Genomic DNA, 25,074 nt, shown 5'->3' with positions numbered 1-25,074 from the left:
AACCCTGTCTCGAAAAACCAAAAAAAAAAAAAAAAAAAACTGAGATAGAATCTCTTCGTGAGCAATGCAGTATAGACTTAGCATTTCTTGATCATCATGGCTGAAGTCAGAACTCAGCTTTACTGAGAAATGACACTTCCCAACCAAACCCATGAAGATGCATCCTGTACCTCTCTGGAATGACTTCCACGATCACCACTCAACCTTCCCTTACTGTCACAATCAGAAAAGGTGTGTCTGCCCTCATCAAAAAAGTCCAGCAAAGCTTGCTTTGATGCTAGTAAATTAAAATCCAAGATAAATACAAATTTCCTAAGATTTAGGAAACCATTTAAAAAGGAGAAACTTAAAAGAATGAAAATATATTTTCATTTATTTTAGCAGTCAATTCTACATTTAGATTGTTTCATTTATGGAACTCAAATCTGACTAACATTAGCACAGTTTCTAAGCATGACAAATGCTCTCACCTTCCTCAATTCTTACATGGGTTTTTAGTCACAAATGACTGATACAAAGTGCCAGATGCTTGAACAGCCTCCAGACTACCAGGCAATTTCCTTGTACAAATCTATACACTGTGCAAATATGACCACTCTATACCCTAGGCCCAGATCTGAACAGTGTACCCTAGGCACAGATTGAAAAAGACTAAAATTTGTTTTATATTTATTTATGCTACAAATATCCATTTGTAGCATAAATAATAGGAAATGCCTATTTAAATCTTAAGAAACTACTGAATATGCTTTATTCTTCCTGAGGATCTAGTTTAATAAGGATTTAATACCCCATGATCCAGAAATTCAAAGAATGGTCCATTTGCTTATTTGCCTTTAATGGCTATCACAGAGATGCAGAATCTGGAAGGTGTCTAAGAAGTTTACTTAAAACCTCCAAATCAGTTTTAGTTCCTGAGCACAGGTATGACCTTGTGCATCTTACCAGATGAACAGCCATGTGTCACGCATGCACTTACGCATTCGGTCATGCTTCTCGTAAAGTTCCTAAGCCTGGACTTACCTAGTGTGTGATCATTAGCTAAACTAGATAATTTATAAACCCATTAAACACACAGTCTAACTTCAATATTGTGCAACGGGGACAACATGAACAAAGAAATTCGCTTTCTGAACCCTTCGGGGTCGACCACTGGGCGAGGGGTACAAGACAACATGCCTACACAGCCATGAACAGACGGGTGCTTAAATACCATTGGCTACTTTTTTTCCCCTCTAGAGAAAAAGGTAAATAAAACCAAGATAGGGGTGAACACCTATAATGCAAGTTCCTTGAGGAGGCTTAGGGAGGAGGAGCTACTCAGGCTCTGAAGTTAAAGAACACCCTACACAGTGAAACACCAACTCAAAGCAAAAATCAATCAATCAATCTATTGATAGTAAACGGAGATGGTAGTAATGAACACCTGCACCCCGACAGGTACTCTTGTACACACACCCCCTTGGGAAAGTCACTCACTTATCTAAAGCTAATAGCAGCTGGGAATACAGTACAGCAGCAGGCCCTGGCCTCATGTGTATGAGGGCCTACATTCAATGTCCAGCGCCAAAACAAATAAGGGCAACAGGAAGCCATTAAAGCAGAAACTAGAATAGAAACGCTTTTACAAAACACACTGCGAATCAGCAAGGACAGTGGAGCAGTTAGGCTAGGTACTATAATTCACGTAGGCTATGTGGTAGAGGCAACGAACAGCCCACAGTTAATCTCAATAAGGGCTGCATAACCAGGTAAAGATGAGATAATGAAATAAAACAATGAATAACAAAGTAGTTCTTGCAGGCCTAAGGCCCTGGGTTCACACAGTGTCTGAGCCTCCAGCTTCAGCACTATTGACATCTACTGTTGAACACCGTGAGCTTAGCCTGCTTCCAGGTATCCAACTGTGGCTGATTCCTTTTTGTAGAAATAAGACAAAATAGAAAGAAACCAAATTCTAAGAGACTCAATGCAATAATACAAAGAAGAAAGGACAAAGAAGGCTGAGACAGGAAGAAAGCCAAGATAGGATTATAACCGAGTCCTGCCGCAATACAGAAAAGCACTGAAACCATGCTAGGCGTTGGTTCATACACTTTTTTTTGTTTTTGTTTTTTAGACAGAGTTTTTCTTGTACCACCGTGGCTGTCCTGGAACTCTCTACAGACCAGTCTGGCCCTCGAACTCACAGAGATCTGCCTGCCTCTGCTCCCGAGTGCCAGGATTAAAGGCAGGCACCACCACCACCTGGCAATATATTTTTCAAAAGTCCAAATTTTCTACATCAACCACAGATATCCAGATAGAAAGACAATGGTTTAACAAACGAAATGCTAAAATGTGGATGTCTCTTAGTGGCTCCAGGTTTGCTCAAAGAATATGCTTAAGAGAATGTGCTGGATGGCTGAAGAGATGGCTCAGAGGTTAAGAGAACTGGCTGCTCTTCCAGAGGTCCTGAGTTCAATTCCCAGCAACCACATGGTGGCTCACACCATCTATGATGAATCTGGTGTCCTCTTCCGGTGTGCAGGCATACACGCAGGCAGAATGTTGTATGCATATAAATAAGTAAATCTTTTAAAAAAAGAGCTGGAAAGAGGATGGAAGAAGGCTCACAGAAAAAGCATAAACACTGTAGGGAGAACTGTGGAGGCCCAAAAATGTGAGCCTATTTCTACCTTGTCTGAAGGTCAGAGAGTTTGAAGTTGCTCAGTTATTAACAACACTCAGGGCTACACATCCTGAATCATAATGTGTTTACTTAGTTTTTTTTGACATTAAGATGACCCATACAGCTAGATCCACTCCACCCTGACCAACAGTGTGTGGTGTGTGGGAGGGGGGGGATTCAAGCATACTTCTGCTCCTTCTTTTGAAACAGAAGGTTTGACCTTGGGAGTGGCTGCCTTCAGGATACTTGGTCTAGGGTGGGTTCACTGCCTAAACAACAGACTGTTAATGACTTGATATTTCAAAGTACTGAAGCAAGTAACTGTTCTAGTTGTCCTTTGTAGCATGTTAAAGTGGTCCTTTGTCTTCTTCCCATTGTGGTATTTGGGTATAAAAGTGTATGGAAAATTAAACGTGGGGATTTCAGTATTCACTGGAATTCCCTCCTGGTACTATCCTATGTTTTCTGTTTTCTTGTTTTCATATGCATCTTCATACTCTTTACTGATATTTCTAAATCTTCAAGCCCCTACCCTGGCAAGAGGTGTTTTTGTCGAGGTTGGTCCCTGACAGAGAATGACGAAGGGAGAGTGTGGGAATTCAGCGAGAGATGAGAAATCCATGGAGACCAGGATGGCACCATGAAGTGTAAAAAGTGCACTATAAATTTGACTCCTGCCCCAAGCCAGGGGTAATGCCATGAGTCAATGTAATGGTTTGTTCTGTCCCTTTAAGAGGCAAGCCACCGCCCACTACCTCCCCTATCTAGTTCTGTCTCCTCTCTGTCTAAGAGGCAGCTTCTGTCTCTCCCTTCTCCCCACTTCTCCCTTCCCCTTCTCTCTCTCTCTCTCTCTCCCTCTCTCCCTCTCCCTCTCGTCTCTGTCTTCTCTCCCTTTTTCCTTCCCTTCTATAACCCACCCACTAAATAAATATCCAACCTCACTCTGCATGGCGTGCCTATCCACGTCTCTCACGGGCCGCATGGCTCCCTGCCCAGGACCAGTGGCCTTTGGAAACCTGTGGCGTGGTCTTGTGGTGCGTCTATCCATTTCAGTCTCTCATCCACCACGCAGTTCCGCATCTAGGACCCACTGGCCCTCATGGCCTACGCGCTACTGGGGGGCTCCCTGCCTGGGACCCGGCTGCCTTCGTGGCCTGCCGTGGTCTCGGGACCCGCTGCCACTTGGGAACCTGCAGCGTAGCCTCATGCCCACTGCCGCATTTTACTTAAACCCTAACAAGGACTATCACCATGCACTCCAGTTCTTAAACAGAAGAGTTCCCCAGTCCTCCCTGGCTCTGAATCTGTTCTGAAGAACTGCCTGATGTCTAGGCCCGCTTTAATTCACAGAATGAACACACTTGGGATCTCTCTCCAACCGCTTAGAGTCCAAATTCCCATAGATCAGGTAGCTGCTTGCCTGAAGATCAGAGCCACTGCCATCTCGTCGTCCCTGCACGCTCGCAAATGTTTGGGCAACACCTGCTGAGAAAGCTGCAGTCTCAGGAACCTGGCTAGATCAGCTGCAGAGCTGTGAACCTACAACACAAGTCTGTGCCTCAAGATTAGAAAGCGCAGCTCCGGCCCGCTCACGCCTAAAGCTCTACCTCTTCAAACTCCTCCTACTTGGAGCTTTAACTGCGGCAGCCGCCGTCAGCGCTCTTCTGAGAGGCCTAATATGTCTCTTATCAGCCTGTGAGCCCCGTGCTAGCGACCGACACCAGACGTCTCAGCGTTACTGCTGATCCCATCGTGGGGCCCGAAAACATGGGGCACTGCAGGTTACCTGGCAGAGGGCTTGGTGCCATCAGCACTTACTTCTGCCAGGTCCTAGACGGACCATCTGCACTCAGTCACCTCCCAACTACCAACGCTCACCTTTGCACGTTTGCCCTTTTGCAAACGGCACCCCAGCCTCGCGCCTGGACCACTGCCACCCGGACTTGTCCTTTCAGCAGGACCCGTGGGTCCCACACTCCCGGTGCCCACGTCCACCACAAAGCTGAACAACTGCTTCCACAAACACCTGCAGTTTAGATGGGCCAGACAATGATGACATAACTGGAAAAAAAAATATCATGTGGAGGCTATGCTTCTACATGGATAACAAAGCCATGACATCTATCTAAATGACCCCTTTAATTCATGTAAAGGGGAAAAGATTTCCCCTAGAAAACTACTACATAAAATGAAGAAGACAGCACAGTGCAGCGCAGCAGCTAGAGAGACAGCGTAAGAACCAGGGGACATGAAAACACAAGGAAGCATACGTCCGATAGGACAAAAATAACTCTAGATCAGTGGTTCTAAATCATAGCCGCAACCCCTTTGGGTCAAACGATCCTTTCAGGGGGGTCATATACCAGATATCCTGCATATCCGATATTTGCATTATGATTCGTAAGAGTGGCAAAATTAGAGTTATGAAGTAGCCACAAAATAATTTTATGTCTGGGGGGGGGGGTCACCCCAACACAAGGAACTGCATTAAAGGGTCCCAACGCTAGGAAGGTTGAGAACCACTGCACACGAAAGAAATCTATGGAGTTCTTGGAAAGAAATCCAAAATAATGGTCCCAAGGAAACCGAATGAGATACAAGAGAATATAAGTAAATAATTTAACAGGTGAAGGGCACGGCCATGCTATCAATGAGAAGTTTAACAGAGATAAGAATCATATAAAAAAAGAAACCAGCAGAAATTGAGACGCTGAATCACTCAATCAATGAAAGGATTAGAAGACAAAGGAAGGCAGGCTCGTGAAGAAAAGATGGGGTCAAAGGGTGGAAGAGACAGGAGGGCGAGGGAGGATGTAAGCACAGTGCACTCATATGTGCAGGAAGCACTTCGACCAGTACAAAAAAGAAAATGCAGCATAGGGACCTGAGAGTGTCCCTGTGTCAGCATAATAAAGGGAGCAGAACTGGCGTCACTTGTGGAGAAATGAAAGCCACAGCGGTGAGAGGCACGGGAGGCCAGGCACAAAGGTTGGTCTCTGAGATGACAGGAAGGCAGTGGTCACTAGAGACCAGGACAGGGGAGAGGGAAATGGAAGTTCCATGACACATCCAAACACATAGCTACATAGGAGGAATTTGTTCTGGAAATGGAAGTTCCATGACACATCCAAACACATAGCTACATAGGAGGAATTTGTTCTGGAAATGGAAGTTCCATGACACATACAAACATATAGCTACATAGGAGGAATTTGTTCTGGTGGTCTAGATCACAGCAGGGGAATTTAGTCCACAGCAGTTTATGATATACTTTAGAATAAATAAATGTGAGTACAGAAATTCCTAAAATAGGCAGATAATAAACATAAGGTATGGATATCCTAATTGCCCTAATTTGATCATTACACCACACGCATTCAGTAAATTATTACTGTACTCTAATTATGAACAAATAAACATCAATTAAAAAAAACAAAACCAAGTGTTAGGAGTTCACTTATTAGCTATAAGACCCCTGAATGTTAGGCATGTCGATCCATAAATGAAACCCGACGTGTGTGTAAAAGCAAAGAAGAATTGCAGAAAAATTAAATCATCCCTTCAGCCCTCACACACATTACATTTGAAAGAAATGTGCCGACAATCATGATGGGATAGTGTTATTTGATTTTGTTGCCAAATTTAGCTGCTTATCCTAAAACAGAAATGTTTTCAACCTATTTTATGGGCCGGATATGCACAATGGAAAATATTCAGAATAAAAAAATTTGCTTTATGAACCCCGAAAGGTTTGTGATGTTCTAGTTAGGAATGTAATACAAACCTACGATCCACGAGAACTGTCTACTCTTGGCCACAGAGATGTTGACTAGGATGTTCAGTAAAGGGAAAAGCAAGCAGGATCGCTGGAGATAAGCAGCCCCCTTTACTGGAAGTTTTGCCCCTTCTGGGAATTTTCACCTCTTCTGTGGAAGATGAGGAGGGCGCTGCTGTGTTCAGGAAAAATAACACTGTTATTCTAAAGCCATCCTGAGAACGAGATTGGTAGCATTAAGAGATTACAGTCCGAGGAATTTTCCACTAATACAGCCATTTGAAAGCCCAGCAATGGGATAGAAATACAAGACTCATGGGTAACACCTTATTAAACAATGGGTATCGAACATTCAGAAGTGCTAGGCGGATCACGACCTTCTAAGTCCCCCGGTGAGCACACACTTGCCCTGACTCTCACCACCCTGCTGAGCCCCACAACCTGCTGTCATCCTCCCCTTCCTTTAAGTACAAGCACACCCAACTAAGCTCAAAGCCAACACCCAGACTCCATTAAAACTGCAACACAATACTCACTGTAAGAAACAGGGAACAGTTTAAAAAGGAATCGCTGTCCACTAAAGGGCCACAGACCTATCTCAAAGTCCCGATTGTCTTTCCAGACCTTTTTCTTTTTAAATTCAAGGTTTTCTGGTTTGTCTCTGTCCAGTTTCACTTAACCCCATGCTCATGTGGGCCTCACGGGCTCAGAAGCAGGAGGCCACCTGCACAGTGCCAACTAAGGATGCCACTAAGGTCACTTTATCCCTACATCTTTTCTGTACTTGACATGTATAGATTTAAGAATATTTGTTCAGGGGCTGGAGGGATGAGTGCTTAAGGACACTTGTTCTTACAGGGAACCCAGGTTTGGTTCCCAGCACCCACATGGTACTCACAATCATTTAGGTCCAGTTTCTGTGGGTCTCCATGCCCTCTCCTGACCTTTGCTGGTACCAGGGCAGACACAAAACAAAAAGTTTAAATCTTTCAGTGTTTCTTAAGAGTACCTCAAATCAAATACACTTATGTTATAGAAGAGAAGTCTTTCCACATAAACAAAGGCAAAGATTTAGTTTGTTAAGCCATCTACCAGAGGTAAACCTCCCGGACTGCAACGTGTGCTTGTGAAATCCAGTGCACGATTAAAAAAAAAAAAATTCAACACAAGCTGGATTATAGAGAAAATGAAGCTAAGGACATAGTCTCAAAAAACTACTTTCACTGACACAGGAAATGGGGTGAGAGAGGGGGAGAAATGTTACCACAGTCCCTTAATATGTCGAATACCCAGAAATACATAAGGGTGGGTATTTTATGACGAAGAGGTGAATATGCTTATGGCTGGTGACTTTCCCGTGGCTCATGATTTCCCTCGTGCAGTGTGAGAAAGAGAGGAGGGTGGTGAAGGAGGGGGAAGGATGGGCTGAAGCCAGCCTGGAAGGGACACCACCCACAGGAGAAGCGGGCCTGCCGTTTGCACTGGGCTGGTTGACAGATGTGGACACTACATACCTGTCTGTTTTTTGAACGTCCCTACGGAGCTGAAGGTGGAGGTCACTTTATGTGCCCCCTCACACTCGTTCCAATCAAAACTATGTGCATACACGTGAAAATCTGAGAAAGGGTTAAAGTCCTGTCCCCTGATGCATCAGCCAGGACAAACTGCCTTCCCAAAGCAGGCATTACAACGAAACTGACTCTGAAGAGATTGTCGGCCTTTAAGATGCATGCTCACTGCTTCGCTCCAATAAAAAAGGCACAGCAGCCTTCCCAAAGCTGTAGGTTTTCTGTGCATCCCTGTGCTGTAAATGTTGAAAAGGCTAGGCGGTGGTGGCGCACGCCTTTAATCCCAGTGCTCGGGAGGCAGAGGCAGGCGGATCTCTGTAAACTGGAGACCAGCCTGACCTACAAAGTGAGTTCCAGGACAGGCTCCAAAGCTACAGAGAAACCCTGTCTAGAAAAAACCAAAGGCGGAGAAGCTGCAGCTGAGAGCAGCCACAGTTCACATGACTGGAAACTAAGTTGCAGACACCCAAGTGCCACTGCAGGGCTGACAGGACTCTGGATGGCAGGATTAGGTTTTATCAATGCCAATTTTCTGCATTTGTCACATTTCCATTAAGAAGTCCACACTGCTTTTAAAAGGCAGAAAACGGGGCTCTGTGGGCAAAAGCCTCTCACTGTACATGCCTGGAAGCCAAGTTCCACCCCAGCATCCCAGACAGGGGTGGGAAGAGGACTCTGTGAAGTTGCTCGCACTGTGATGCTGCATCCTCTTGGCCACCTGGCTCTAACCCCTGGAACCCACAGAGATGTGGAAGGAGAGGCAACTCTACAGAGATGCCCTCTGACCTCCTAGGCTCGTGCGGCCATGCACCCAGCCACACCTCCCCTCACATATGCACACAAACAATAGCGCATTCATTATTAAAGGCTGAAACAATAACGTGTGAGGATCAGTCCCTAGTATTCTGAGAAGCCGAAGAAAACCGTAAGAGAAGGAAAGTAAGATAAAGTTACGTTAACTACAGACACGGTAGGGCTGAGGCCTGCGGGTTTTCTCTATAGCACGATTTCCAGTCAAAGAGAAAATGACGTAAGGAAAGGTCACTGAACTGAAGCCTTTTCTCTACAGGTAAGAAGCCCCCTGGGTGCTACCAGGCTGACGGGATAACAGGCATGCAGAGGCCTTACACACCAGTACACCTACTTATGTAACTTGAATAGGAAGAGTGTTAAGAATTATTTATTAGCTGGGCAGTAGTGACACGCCCCTTTAATCCCAGCACTTGGGAGGCAAAAGCAGGGGAATCTCTAGGAGTTTGAGGCCAACCTGGTCTATAAAGGGAGTTCCAGGGCAGCCACGGCTATACAGAGATAGCCTGTCTCGAACCTCCCCACCCTCCACCATCCTAAAGAATTATTAACTAGTAAACAGCTAATACTGACCCAACATGCTCGAACACCCAGGGGAGTCGCTACAACGGTGAAAGAGGAAAGCTTTACTACCTGTCTACTGAATTCCACGTTCAACTGCAAGCAGCCCGACACAACCTAGAAAGCCCCTTGCCAGGCCTTAAGGACCTGCATTCTCTTCTCCAATTTAACCAAGGTACTAGAAACCTAACCAAGTAAAGACTCTACTGACAGAATCGTACACTGGGAAAACGAAAGCCACAAACGCCAGCCGTTGTCCCATCTTTTCCCAAACTGAGTATCAGAAATGTCAGTCTTCATCTCCACATGTGAAATTTAAAATGAAAAGCTAGCGAGCGTGGACAGGACTTTCTAGAGGAACAAACCGGAGTCTAGGCGCCACATGGCCAGCCCAAAGCTTCATGGAGCTAAAAACCTGCCTTCTCAACATTCGTAGGAGAAAACGGGCGTGCAAGCAGTGAGAGAGAAGAGCATGCGGGGCCAGAGACTGGAAACCCCTAGAGACTTTCCCCGAGTCGGTGCCAACTGTGCGTCCGTACAAGTCATCTGGTTCACAGAAAAGACTGTCTAACGTGATGTGATGGCAGCGTTTTATCTCTTAGGCCATTCCTCATTTCTGTCATCCCCGTTTGTCGGGAGACACCCTCGTTAAGAGACTCCCGCTCTCTGATCGCTGCTACAACTTGCTGACAAATTAGAGAGGTAATGACCTGCTGACAGACAGTGACAGATAGTCCTGGGAGCTACAGAGCGGTTAATTTCAGATATATCCTCTCAGCTCTACACTGCGCTTCTTAAAGTAGTCACCATAACTCAATGAAAAATTATTACAGATTTAAATTTCATTATTTACTCATTTAAGCAGGGTTCTCACTAAATAGCTCAGGCTGGCCTCAAACTCGCCTTCCCCTGTCCTTTGGTTATTTAAAAGTATTCTTAGTAAGTACTAAACATAGGGCTAAACTTTTGAAAAGCTGAAAGTAACAAATCACATACTTAGGGCCACAAAAATAAGCGCGTAAGCGGATGAACATGTCATATAGAAAATAATGGTTTCAGAACCTTAAAAATACATACCACGGGAAACGACTTCTTACTAATTTAACACAGCGGTTTGATAACAGCACTGAAAGGACGGTTTATTGTTGTCACTGGCTGTGTGTGTGGTCTGTGCTGTACGTGTCTGTGTTCATCTGTGTTGTGTTTGTGTGTGTGGTCTGTGTGTGTGAGTGCATCTTTACGGTCTGTCTGTCTGTCTGTGTGTAATGTGTGGGCATGCAAAAGTGCAGTACCCTGACAGGCCAGATGAGGGTAACAGAGCTAGAGTTACCACAGTTGTGGAGCCCCCTGATGTGGTGCTAGGAACTGAACTCTGATCCTTCCCCAAAGCAGTCTCACTCTCACTGTTGACATCTCTCCAGCCCCGTTGGAGAGATTTATAGGGGGGGGGTAAATTAAGTATTCCCTCACTGAATTTGATTCAAGAACACAAATATCCAGCCTGGTCTACAAGAGCTAGTTCCAGGACGGCTCTAGAAAACTACAGGGAAACCCTGTCTCAAAAAAACAAAAGAAAAGAACACAAATAGAAAAGTGCCATTTATAATTTAAATTTTGATTAGAATTACATATTTATAACACAGTTGATAAGTTATCCAATTTTATCTTTGTTTTCCAAGTGAACAAGAACTATGATGTAATTTTTCTGAATACGTCTGTGAATGGGTTCAGGTCAAGCCCTTGGGCCATGGGTTTCTGGCAAAAGAAAATTTATTCTATTTGGATGTAGTCATGGTAAATAAAAACTACTCAGTTCCATATCAAGGAAGCATTTTCATTATAAGGCACATGCAGACATGAAATAAAAGCAACAGCAAACACCAAGAGCTTCCTGTGGGTCACGGATGTTGGGGGGCGTGCTTATTCAACTCCTGCCACACAGGGCCTCTCATCCTTCCCTTTCTCACAGATTGCACCAAAGGTAAAACCACAATCACACTTTACTTTGCTTGCTTGGAACTAAAACTGAGAATAGACAAAAGCAAAGGTTTTATTGTATAAGTCTTGATAGATGATCTTTTGGTATTTAGTAAGTGTAACGACTGGAGTGAGACCGCCCGAACTCAAATCTGATATATGCTATCAGCTTGGCTTGTATTTTGAGAACGTATTCTACTTTATAAACCCCCTTCCTTTATCTATAAAATGCCAGCAGATATTGTATCTACCACATAAGCCACTATGAGAGCCACACGAGAATCTTAATATCTCACCAAAACCCTTATCTAATTAGAACACACTCTGTAGCCTTTGTGGTCCCCACAGGGAAGAAGGTGACATGATACATTGCATCCACAGGTACAGAAGCCCTGACTGCCAATGTGACAGCTGTGGAGAGGACGCCTCTGGGGAATAATTAGGGTCATGGGGTCATGGGGGTGGACACCTTCACAGTGTAGTTAGTGGCCCATATAAGGACAAGAATTTGACTCCAATACAGGAAGATGACCAAGAGCAAACCATTCCCCAGCATATGCCACTGCCACCAATGACATTGTCACCGCTGCCGCCACCACTGTCCGGGCAAGGCTGGTCCCCAGTTTTCTTGTTTAAGCCAATGAGTTTATGGCATTATACCATCACACGTGTCTCCTTGTGTTGTCAGTGTGTAACTGCACGAAGGAAAATGAATTCTAAGTTTCTGTGTCAAACCCATGAATATTCACAGTATAGATGGCTTTCAAAGGCTCTGGGATAGGTCAGAAACAAGCAGGGGCTGCCGAGGCTAGACTTTTGTCGATAGGGAATTTCTTTGAAAAAACACAATATCCAGGTTTTGTTTTTTTGCTTTTGAAGACAGTGACCTCAAAGCAGTTCTAGTTAGTCGAGTCAGCATCAAGACAGGCAGTAGCCTCAAGCCTGTAAGATACAAAATCAAGACTCTTACCTCTTGTATCTTCCTGAACTGTTCTTGATGGGTCCTGCAAAGGAAAAGATGAGAAGTCCAGCTGTGTGTGCGTCAGGACCCAACTACAGATTGCAGAACAAACAGAAGAGCAGCTGCGGGAGAATCGTGTCAGAGCAGTCGCACGTGTGCTTAGGAACGTGTCACAGCCGCCGATCAAAACAAAAAGAACCAGAATCTAGCTTTTCACCCAAACCAACCATGTTTTAAAATATGGAAAGATTTTGGGTGTGACCCTAGCCTTTAAGGGTTAAAACCATCTTTCCAGCCCAAAATTCTTAAAGCTAGAAAATAAACATGGGGTAGAGCGTGAGTACTCAAAAAAAAAAAAAATCTTATTAAAATTTTTTTCCTTCTTTCCTCCTCCTTCCTTCCCTCCCTCCCTCCCTTCCTTCTGTTCAGGGAGGGTTTCACATAGACAAGGGCTGACCTGAAACTACTAAGGGCTTAAACATCTCATCTCCTACTTCCACCCTGAGTGGTTGGGGATTATAAATGTTCGCCATTATACCCAGATTATGGCAGGGGAAACAAAACCAGGGATTCAAGCATGCTAAGCAAGCATGCTGTCCCTCTAGGTGGCTTCCTCCAACCTGACAATTATTATTGTCTTAATACCATTTCCCTGTCTTTATTATGCTCTCATTTTAAAAAAACAAAACATCAGCCAAAAAAAATGGTGTCGGTCTAGTGACTCATGCCTTTAATCCCAGCACTCAGAAGGCAGTCAGGAGGATCTCTGTGAGTTTGAGGTCAGCCCGGCCTACAGAGCAAGTTCTAGGACAGCCAGAACCACATGGAAAGACCCTGTTTCAAAAACAAGCAAAAAAGCCGGGCGTGTGGCGCACGCCTTTAATCCCAGCACTCTGGAGGCAGAGGCAAGGCGGATCTTCTGAGTTCGAAGCCAGCCTCGTCTACAAGAGCTAGTTCCAGGACAGCTCTAGAAACTACAGGGAACCTTGTCTTGAAAAAACAAAAAAAAAAAAAACAACAAAAAAAAAAAAAACAAGAAAACAAACAAACAACAAAAAAAACAAAACCAACAGCAAATAGGCAGGTAGGGGCAGGAGAGGTGGCTCAGTCCTCAGAGTACTGCCTGCTCCTATAGCACTACAGTCCAAATCCCAGCTCCCAGCCATAGTTTCAGAACCATCTATGTAATCCCAGCTCCTGGGCATCCTCTTCTGACCTTGTTGGCAGTTGTACTTACACATATATACAATACACATAAATAAGTAATAAAACTTAAAAGACCTAAACTCACCAGAGAAAGAGAGACAGAGAAACAAGAGAGAGATTAACTTTTAAAAGTACAGCTAAAAGTAAAAAATGAGAAAAGTACATATTACTACTTGCGATGATGCTAAGCTACAAAAAATAAAAAAAAGAGGAGACAGACAGACTGCTGAAGGGTAGCATTAACTTGGGTGGGACATTACTAGTGCAAATCTGTAGGCAGAAAACTGTGATAAGTCTGGGCTCCTCTCATCCTTCTTCAGTTTCATCTTAGTAAACATGTCAAATTTTAAGTGTGGAGCCCCTTTCAAACTGACAGTAGTGTTACGGCTAAGGGAGAGTACATAACTAAAGAATTTCTGGTCCGTTAAAGTGAAAGAATAAGCTCGCTTTATGAGCTGACCAGTCCCACAGGGAAACCCTAACGACCGACCTGCCATTAACTCCACGGCATGGCTACCTTGGAGGCAGTCCGGATAACCGGTCAGGAGGAAGAGCTAAGCCACCTTCCAGCAGACTACCATTCAGCAGGCACTGGGACTAGGGGGCTCGGGTTTCTCCCAGTGCCCCAAGAGGAAGCAGCAGCAATGCCCATTGTATTGTGGGATTATGGCGGTGCAATTGGCACACAGGCTTGGCAGTGCCAAGTTGGTAAAGATTTAGAAAGCTCAGTCGGGTATAACTCTTTATTAACTTTTTCCCATATACATTAACCACTCCCATTAATTCTCACTAAAACAGTGTAAACACTAAAAGATACCCTTTATCTTGGTTTCATTTTCATTCCTTATCTCTTAAGTAAATATGAGCTTCTGGAAGCCCATCCCTGAACCCAATCTAGAATTCACTTCTTGGCAGTCTGATATCACAGGAAAGCAAAACAAAGCCAACAAAACCAACAAAAAACCCAAGCACTTGGGAAGTTTATCAGTCAGGGGTAAAAATAAAAAACCAACTGCAAGATTCTGGAGTGTCTGTGTGGGACTGATCTCCATGAACTGAACTCAGAACACTTCCGGTGACGCCTCTTGTGATGTCTACTGCGAAGCCACTTCCTAGCGGGCTATCAGCTGGCCTTAATGCAGAGAGAGCAGCAAACCTTGGCCAGATGTTTGGGACATTTCTTCCCCGTCATTAGGGATGCATCCCCTAAAATGAGGAAGGACCGTCTTTTTGCTTTAATGTAGTAATTAAGTAAAACAGATTCTCTGTTCTAAAAGTTAGTTATCTCCAGAGAACCACACACACACACACATATAAAATTCTAGCTACCCATGTAAGCGCACCATGCTTCTTTTATAAGGGGACAGTCCACTGTTCCTCCACGTAGAATAGACTTCTACACAATATAAACTCGACCTTGACCCGGTAGTTCGAAATTCATTCCCATGACCACACGCAATTCCCGAGCAGAGGAGCTAACTAACTTTATAATTACTAGGGTGTTTCGTCAATAACTATAGTATTACTGCGAAAACTGACAAGTCCACTCTGTGTGAACTATCTCCCGGGGCTTGTGTTCCCTGATCTTGTTTCATGTATGCTTCCCACCTGTTTCCACACCACGGGCCCTCAACCGCCTCGGCACCTGTGAGGACCGTGCGCCTGAGATGCCCGTATTGACTGCTCTATGTTCCGCGAAGCCAGGGTTTGATTCAAACTTAGGCAAAACAGTTGGCGCTTTGCCAACATTCTCGCAGCTCTGCACAGGTTTTCCCCATCCCTTAGCAGGATAAACGACACACCCCTGCAAGGAAGATTATGTCAGGAAAAGGAGGCTTGAAATCGGTTGTGTGACAGAACCTGGAGTTTGTCACAGGATCTCATTACAGGGTCCCTGGAGCGTCCAAAAACGAGATCAAATTCAACTGTTCTTTGTACAAGCAGTTGAGTGCAGGAGACTTTCTCTGCTTCTTTTTCTTTTTTAATTTTAATTTTATTTTTAACAGACTAGTTTCCTATCAGCAAACATGACACAACCCGAATTGTTGGGCTATGTGATCAATTCATCTGCGGTCTCTAAATTCTTCACACGGGCTAGGGGTGGGAAGGGGTCGGGAAGCCGACGGCTGACGGAGCGCTTTCGGACTGAGGGACAGTCACAGACAGTGACAGCACAGTGATTCGTAGCCAAATTCCTCTGCGCTGCCTTGGGGAACACGACTGGGGCCACCAAAAAGCTTTAACGAGGCCGGAGTAAGAGTGAAGCGGTGTGGTCACTCGGGAGGCTTTGTTCTCGGGAAAACAAGATATCCAGGGAGCAGTTTTAGAGGAAAAACGTTTTCTGTATGTCCGTGTGACGTTGCAGCAAGCTGAGACTGTTCTGGAGTAAAAAATTACTAATGCCCACAAGGCAGAGTCCAGAAGAACTACGGATCCACCGCCAGAGACAGATATGTTGAGACCTTGCCGTAGGCCACGAGCCCTCATGGTATAAAATAATGGGTTAATTCTAGATGGAAGAGCTAGCTAGCAATACGCTTAAGTAATTGCCAGCAGTGATTTAATTAATACAATTTCTGTGTGGTTATTTCAGGAGTCTGGGCATCCAGGAACCAATAAGCAGCCTTCCTACAACATCAAGCCAAACTCCTAGTGGCATTTGTAGTCTTCATTTCTAAAGACCTTGAGTGGCTCAGAGCTGTGGCAATTGCTGAATGCAGCCTATTAAAATAGAACAACCAACGATGCTAAGACTGTTCCCGTCTTCCTCCTTCCTCCCCACACCACTCCTCCAGATGTTGGTGCTGTGAATGCAATCCTTGAGGAGCAACGGGGACTGCAAGCGGAGACGGAAGCTCAAAGAGATGTCGACTATGTGGACGGGGCATTTCCTATTCCTGCTGCCACTTCTGATGAGCAATTGGGGAGGTCCACGGAGAGGACTTAGCTTCACTCTCCTGCTAAGCAAACAGCCTGGCAAAAATACATTTGAAGCCAAGGTCACCAGCCGAGTGACCAACCTTTAATCCCATTACTAATAAAACAGACAGACAGAGATTGAAGAAACGAAGGGAAGGCCTGGGAAGAGCTCAGAGTTAAACGAAGACAGATACATCGGGGGCAGTGAACTCTTGAGGGCCAGCTCAGCTGAGCTGGAAGTCCATGCTAGCATGTGTGCACACACTGGAAACTTTGACATTTCTAGAGACAACAAGGAGGGAGGAAAAGGAAGGAGAGGAGAGGAGAGAGGAGGGCAGATTGGAATTCTGAAAACACATAATGACCCTGGGATGCGAACTGCTTGATGGCAGTCCTGGGAAGGCGGAAACAGGAGGATCACTGGGGATACACAGAAAGTTCAAGACCAGCCTAGGTCGTAAGACCCTGTTCTTAAAGAAAGAAAAGCTGGGGTGTGGTGGCTCAGGCTTATAATCCCAGCTGTAGGGAGGCAGAGACAGGCGGATCCCTAAGGCTGACTCACCAGCCAGTCTCGTCTACTTGGCAAGTACCAGGACATCGAAAGACCCTGTCTCAAAAAAAAGCAGACAGTATCTGGAGAATGACATCTGGGGTGAGTTATACCTTCTGTCCTGTGCATGTACGCACAGATATGGAGAGAGAAATAGGAGAAGAGAGGGGCGGGGGGAGAAAGGGAGGGAGGGAGGGAGGGAGGGAGGGAGGGAGGGAGGGAGGGAGGGAGGAGGAAAAGATGGGAAAAAGGGGCAGTATAAGGGTAGGCAGGCAGACTTAAAATGTCACAAAAATGAACAAGACCAGGATGAATTACACCAATAACATTTCAAAACACACTTGACATAACTGATTCTAGAGATGAGAGACAGACACAACAGGGCAGTGGATTCTGGATCCCGAGACAGGGTGATTTGTTTCATCGTCAGAGTAAACAACTAAAGAGAAACTGAATTAGGTTTCATTACCTAACGTATTTTAAACTGTACAGGAACACAAGTGTTTCTGGGAACTCTTAACATGACACTACATTACTACATAATGTACTACAGTACTGCCTTCTGCATAACATTGTATCATGTCTATACAGTTGACGGGAGAAGCCAGGTCACATTTTTTTCTTCAATGCAGTAGGACCCAAAAGTCAGCCTAGCGCCAAACAACGATCAAGTCAGTAAGTCTGGATAGAAGAGAGATCAGTGGTTAAACCCACAGGAAATGCTGGAGTCAGACTGATGCTACCAAAATTTAGTTTAAATACGGTTGTTCAAATAGTGGCTTCCTGGTCATTTTAAACACTCACCTGGGACAGGTAGGAAGTGCCTGGGTCTAAGAGGCTCGCAGCTTCGTTCTGAATGGTGTTTTGCTGTGTGATGGCATCTTCTCGTTTCCGCTCTTTCTGGCCGGCTTCGTCGTCTTCGTACTCATCTAAGCACTGAGAGAGAGAACAGTCTCAATTTTGTGCCCCACATAAGTAGCAGAATGCCTTACAGTATTTAAAAGCACACTGTCTAGCATTAAAAAAAAATTCTGTATGAAGCTGAATGGTGATGGTGCAGGCCTTTAGTCCTAGCACTCGGAAGGCAGAGGCAGATTCTGAGTTTGAGGCCAGCCTGGTCTACAGAGTGAGTTCCAGATCAGCCAGGACTACACAGAGAAATCCTGTCTCAAAAAAATAAAAACCAAATAAGCAATCAAAACAAAAACAAAAGAAAATCTGTATGTAGCCATAAATTATGCTCATACGAAAAAGAGATTCCTTTTTAGCAATATATATATATATATATATATACACACACACACTCCATCCCTATAAATTATATTATCTCTTAAATTCCAACATATTTATAGTCTCACCCATGACAACATAAAGCCCTAAATACCAATGACAAGTTTCTCAAAGAGCTGGCTCATCCATTCTCTACCATTCATTCCACATGGCACTCAATAGAGGGCAACACTCTAAGCATGGAATTTATAGTTCAGTAAGGAAGGTGTGTGTGTGTGTGTGTTAGCGATAAGGTCATTTTCTACCTTCACACTGCCTATAGGGACATAAAGAAAGAATATTTTTTCACGTGGGAGCCAAGGCTCTGGAACAACTAGCAATTTCAAGGATGGTGTAATTTGGAAGTACACATCTGGACAAAGGGGAATTCAGATGGTGAGAACAGAGCACTGAAGATGCTTACTAGAGGGTTACTAAGAGCTGAGTCAACAGCAGCGATTATCTAGCTCCAAACCTGCCACAAGGAAACCAAACTGAGACAAATCCCTACCCATTATGCTATTACAGCACTGGCTATGAGCGGCTCAGAGCACACATCTGACCCGAATGCTGATCCCCTTAGCTTCTCTCTCAAATCCAAAACCTCATGTCTATAGGCATTGCCCATAAAGGCATTAGGACAATGACCAAAACCCAGGATGGCAGGGAGACACCAGGCTCTACCTGCAGGATCAGAACAGGTCACTGTGCTAAGAAAAGCCACTAGGAGATGGGTTAGAGAACGTGGTGAAGGGGAAGGAGCTGCTAGCTTCTCAAGGGCAATTCAAAGACAAAGTGGACCGAGAGAGACTTGGAAAGACATCTGTCTCGGTGGAGAGGAGTCTGGCAACAGACCAGAGAGCAAATGAGATGGCAGAGAGCATCTAGGTCCTTCTGGAGAGTTGCAGAGTGCTAACACAGGTAGGACTGAGCTGCGGCTCAGCAGACCAGCCGGCAAGGACTGGGGTGAGGGAAAGTATGATTCTGTGTTACTCTTACTGCCGTGAGCCTGCCTCTCGACTCCAAGCCAGGAGACCAGTGGCTTCGGCTAGGACCCACAGGTTAGCCTGCAGGCTCTTGAGGCAAGAACTGGAAAGAAGGTGTATTCTCTCATCTCCAAGAAACACAATAAATAACCTGAGAAGTTCAGAAAGCTGTTACAGGACTTGGAACATCAATACATGGCCAAACCAGCGTGTGTAGTGTGTGTGTGTGTGTGTGTGTGTGTGTGTGTGTGTGTGTGTGTGTAAAGACTTTCTTAAAGCAACAGACACTATCGGAGCTAACGACAAAATATCAACAACATTCAAGAGTAAAATCAGACTCAAGAGAGTGATGTCATCTACCATGTTCTGGAAGAGTGCTGGGTAACAAAACAGCTCAGATGACTTCAGGACTCACTCGTGGGTTGGGAAGAAAGCAACTATCAGCATTTTATATGATTTACTTATGTATTATTAAAGTTCCCGAAGACTTCTTTTTGATAAACACGAGGAATAATACCTGCCCAACACAACAGCAATGCACACTGAAGCAATACCAACACTTCAGTGCACAGAGGAGGCTAACAAGCAAGAGTAAAAGATTCAGGCTGGTAAGATAGCTCAGCTGTTCTTTCAGAGGACCCAGGTTCGATTCCCAGCACCCACATGGCAGCTCCCAACTGTCTGTAGGTGCAGTTCCAGGGGACCTGGCATCCTCACACAGACATGTATGTAGGCAAAACACCAATGCACATAAAATAAGGATAAATAAAGTATTTAAAAGAAACAGTAAAAGATTCAGGGAGAGGGCCAGGCATGGTGGGGCACGCCTTTATTCCAGCATTCAGGACCCGCACTTGGGAGGCAGAGGCAGGTGGATCTCTGCGAGTTCAAGGCCAGCCCCGTCTACAGAGCGAGTTCCAGGAATGAGTAATCCCATCTGTGGTCTTCCGCTCTGTTAGCAATGACAGCAAAAGTTCCCAAGCTTATTATAGGGAGCTCAAAGTCAGAATTCTAAATCACAGGCGTGTACAGGCAAAAAGCCAAAGTTGAGGCAGGTGGCCATGGCCTCTCTCAACACTGGATGTTCATTTGTTCATGCTTATTTTCTGAGACTCGGCACCTTTCAATTCCCCTTTCCTCTGCCGCCCCCTTAATAACTGCAGACCGCCCCCACCACTAGCAAATTAAAAACTAAAGTGAAGCATCCGGTACGTGCTTGATAATGAATCACCCAGATGAGTCACACGGCGAAGCCAAAGCTAACCCCATCAGAACTCTGCGCATCTTCCCTCAGAGCATCCTTTTCCCTGCTGCCAGGTACCTAGTCCTTCACACTTGGCATCTCCATAGGAGACTGCATCCCACCTTTGCAGGCAAGCTTTCAAAAGGGATTGATTATATGATTCTTTACAAACTCTTTAGAGACCGGGGTGGCAACCAATCCAGATCTATTGTCTACAGATATTCTAAAAATCTTTAAGCTTTTCTATCTACTTGGACAAGGACCAAAAGATGGAATCTTATTTGGGATGGGAGGATGTCAGTGGCAGGAGTGCATGCTATATAAGTTCGGGGGCTTGAGTTCAAGTCTCCAGCACCCATGTACAAAGTCAGTTATAGTCTATGAGCACTGTAACCCCAGCATTGTGGAGGGGTCAGAGGCATGAGAGGTGCTGGGGCACGCTGGCTGACAGTCTAGCTTTGGGGTCAGTGAGGAACACTGTCTCGAGGGAATCCGGTGGAGAAGGACAGAGATGACCCATGTAAATTCCTCTTTTGTACACATACACACACAAGCGTGGCACTTGGTACATGAATACAAACAAAACTTCACTTTTCTCCATGTTTAAAGCAACCTTCTCTACCACTGACATCTCACGATTCCGTGACAAACACTTCAGCCCCGTTCACTGTCCTGTCACCAGATCTCAGGGCTAAAGTCCTGAAAGCCAACTAAACAGCAATATTCAATCATAAGAGATTGCTCTATCGCGCTGTTTGAACAAAAACTAATATCCTTGAGTGGGTGGCCTTTTAAACAACAAGGTGACACCTCCCCTAATAACTCAGTCAATCAACCCATATTATAAGAACCCTTGACAACAGAGACGAGAAAGAAAATAAAAAGCTTCCTGCGCTTACACCGCAGTTCACGTGGTGCAAGCCTTCCCACAGCGTCCTCTCTAGGCAGGCGAGGGGAGCCCCGCTTGGCAAGGTGGTTACGTGGTCTCACCATGTGCAGCACAGAGCCTGGCCGGTGCACAGCACAGACTGTGACTACAATTTGTCCGCTCCTGTCTGTCTGTGTAGCTAAATACTAAATAGCCCTTCTTCTCAATATTTGGATGTATCTGCAAGTTCCATAGCTCTTTAAATATGCCACCAATTTCCATCCCAAAAATCTTACAGAAGGGTTACCTGACAGGGAGATGAGGACGACCATGACAATGGCCACGATGACCACAGCCACTATCCTACCTTTCTCTAAACAGATCTTAGGGAAATAAAGATCTCAATGAACCTCACTTAGCAGGGTGAAGTTTTGTCACAATTTTATTGGCTTAGCAAATTTATTAGGAAATCTCTTTATACATCTTGATTTTCGTAGCCTATATTTTCTTGATTATTATTCACATTCTGGGCATCTAAGAGGCAGTCAGAGCTACATAGTGAGACCCTGTCTCAAAGGGAAAAACAATCCATCTTTATCACGTATTTTTACAGGAGTATATTTTTCACTTTCTATTCAGTCTCACTGGTCTCTCTACAGTAATGCACAGGGGGACACTGTTCTCACCACTGTGGGTTAACAACATCTACGAGCACCTGCCAGTTCCACTCTTTATGATTCACCGCTAAATCTTCTTTCCTTATCACTAGCCAACTTATTTTTCCCATTTGAATTCCTTGGTATCTTTCAGTTAACGTATAAATTACTCAGAGAAAATCCAGGGCAATACTCGTTAGGGTGTAACCTTGTAAAATGGGGACGGTCAGCAGCTACAAAAGGGGGTTGTGGTTATACAGGTTAGCAGTGACTTGAAAGTAAGAAGATCAAAGATCACATGGGTTATGGGTAGACTTAGAGCAAACACAGATGCTCACTGGACGGAGGAGAGAAACTCGGAGAAACACAGTAACGAGAGAGACAACTCTTACTCTCACTAGTGTTAAGAGTAAAGTTCAACAACGGGGAACTGAGGGCCGTGGCAGAGAACTTGCAATACTGGTGAAACACAAGGTAAGTAAGCAGAGGGACCCGCAGGACACAGGGCAGATGAAACACCTTGGACTAAAGCTCTCAAGAAGAATCCAGGTTGACCCGGACAATACAGGCACATAAAGCAGAAAGCCTGGCTGTAGTCTCCATCGTTTGCGATGACAACACCCTTCTGTGATGAGCAGAAAGAAGAATAAGGAGAAAGAACATACACAGGAAGCTTAGGATAAATTCTAGAAGAAACATGAAAAAAAAAAACTAAATAAAAACGGGAGGAATTTCCAAACAAGTCCCGAAGGCCTGGGCCAGGAAGATGACGCTAAGACTTCAATGGCACTAATCTATAGCGTTTCTAATCAGCTGGTACTAACTGTAATTACATTAGTGCTAATCTCCTTTGAAAGTGATTCAGATTTCCAGCAAGCTTGCTTATTTACTCGCCCATTTATTTATTTAATCCTTAGCTGCTCATTTTTGAGGCAGGGCCTTGCTAAGTAGTTCCGGCTAGCCTTGAGTTTTTGCAAGCCTCCTGCTTCGGCCTCCCGAGTGCTGGTATCTCAGGCGTGCACCATCAGGCCAGACTGCCTTATTTTAGGAACGAATGTGGAAGAAGGTCACTGCCTATCTTTTCACTGCTCAGACAGGTTACTCAGCAGCAAGTCCTGACAGGCACGGTATTAACTATGCAATTATATTTGAACATACTTTTGCTAATGGCATTTTCCAGCAACATCTGACTCTTTCCCCGACTGGCATGTCTTCCTCCTTCTAAGTTACTAAACGCGGTCAAGACTGTAGAACAAGACTCGTTTTGGGTGAAAACCCTCTCCTCGGTGTTGCATACTTCATACGCTGTATGTTGTTGCCCACAGCAACATTCCAACCTGAACAGCCTTGTCTCAGGGCTTTCCAGTTGGGAGGTAAGTAAGCCTGGGTATTTACAACCTAAAAATTCCTCACCATGAGTCACACCGTGCAGAGGAAAACACAGTGAGCACTAGCTCACGGTAAAGAGACATCTGAAGAAGAAAAGAACAAACAATGCAACGCGTAGCGGCCACTCCGACTTAGAGGCAGCTATGGCGGCTTTTAAACAAGCACCGTGGACAGCCAACATCAGGCTCTCACAAGGAGAGCTCGGCTCCCAAAGCAGCAAGGCTCGAAGGCATCGAAGAGCGCCAAGGCCCTAAAAGGTGCGTTTAGTTCGCAACGTCCCAACAGTCCAGTACACACAGCCTTTCTTTGGTTAATTCAGTGATGAAAGCTGGACCCTGACAGTTAATCTTGAACTTTCTAGCATCTTGCACACTCAGTCACCCAAGGCCTCAGTTTCCCTCATCTCTCTTAAATGGGAACAGCACCAGCCGTGCCCAGTACTTGTAATGAGTAAATGAAAACGCACCTAGGAGACATCCAGCACTCCATCAGGGTTATGCTGTCATGATTGCTGGAACTGCCAAGAACACGGTTGTGCCCAGAAACATGGCAACAGCAATACTAGTACGAGCGCCAGTTTCTAGACTTGTGGCCAGTCCGTCTCAACTGGAAATCACACTTGACCTCTCTGTTAAATCAACCCACAAATGTGCAGTTCTTCACAGGGTAGGAACTTCATACTGATTCCTGAGAGGAACTGGTCCTACAGTGCCAGATACTGAGAGCGATGGCTCAGCGGATTCAACGCTTGCTGAACAAGCACGAGAGTCTGAGTTCGGGCCCCCAGCACCAACATAAAATCTGGGTGTGGAGGCACACACCTGCAACAACAATGCTGGTGTGCGGGGTGGGGGCGGGGGAGGGGGAGTTGGAGGATCCCGCCAGCTTTCTGGACAGTCCAACCAAATTAAAGAAACTCTAGGTTCAGTCAGAAAGCCTACAGCCTGTCTCAAAAAATAAGGTAGAAAGCGACAGGAAGACGCGCCAACATAGACTTCTGATCTCCACACACTCACACAATACTGTCCACACACAAACACAAAACTGGATGGCAACTTTTCAATTTCTCTTCATTTTCGACAGTTTTACCCCTTGACACAGGGTCTCACTATGTCCCCAGGGTTGGCTTTGAGAGCCCCCCAACAAGGCAAGAGCAGAGAGCATACCGCATGTCCCATTCAGATGCTCACACCCTCCACAACCCTCCTTCCTTCCATATTATCAATTAATGTTCTGACCAAGGTGAGTTAGGGTCCTTGGTCCATACTCAACAATACCTAAAGAAACAGGAAACCATTATAATAAATAAGAATGAATATTCCCTCAATTTACTATTTCCCAAGATCTTAGTGTAAAAACTTACATGACTTACTATAAAATGTTGCTTATTATTCTCCCCTTCTGCCTCAGAATATAAAACAAAACCCTTCTGTACAAAGAAAGGCCCTTCGAGAACCTCTGTCAGCATTCCCCTGGGCAATTTCACTGAGGCCTCTCAGGACACACGGGACCTGCAGCCTGTCGCACACAGCAGGGGCGTGCAGCGGGGCACGCCCAGCATCCACGCGTTTCAGAGTGGAAGCTGTCACTGTGACTCACCACTGTGTCACACGCCACCACACGGCTGGATGCAATCAGATCTAAGTCAGGATGGAGCTTAAAAAT

General features: G+C 45.1%; 1 protein-coding gene across 1 annotated transcript in view; it reads right to left on the bottom strand.

Annotated features, from left to right (window-relative positions):
* The window catches only part of Pawr (pro-apoptotic WT1 regulator), an 80,140-nt gene that overhangs the window by 12,413 nt on the left and 42,653 nt on the right, over positions 1 to 25,074 (bottom strand). Inside the window, 3 exon segments of the mRNA XM_038314868.1 lie at positions 12,333 to 12,348; positions 12,351 to 12,366; positions 17,803 to 17,934. Coding sequence (XP_038170796.1) covers positions 12,333 to 12,348; positions 12,351 to 12,366; positions 17,803 to 17,934 — 164 coding nt within the window.

The sequence above is a fragment of the Arvicola amphibius genome, chromosome 17 (assembly GCF_903992535.2).
Source record: "Arvicola amphibius chromosome 17, mArvAmp1.2, whole genome shotgun sequence".
NCBI classification, from domain to species: Eukaryota; Metazoa; Chordata; class Mammalia; order Rodentia; family Cricetidae; genus Arvicola; species Arvicola amphibius.
Note: the sequence above shows the minus strand (reverse complement) of the source record. Positions and strands in the feature narration are given on the sequence as shown.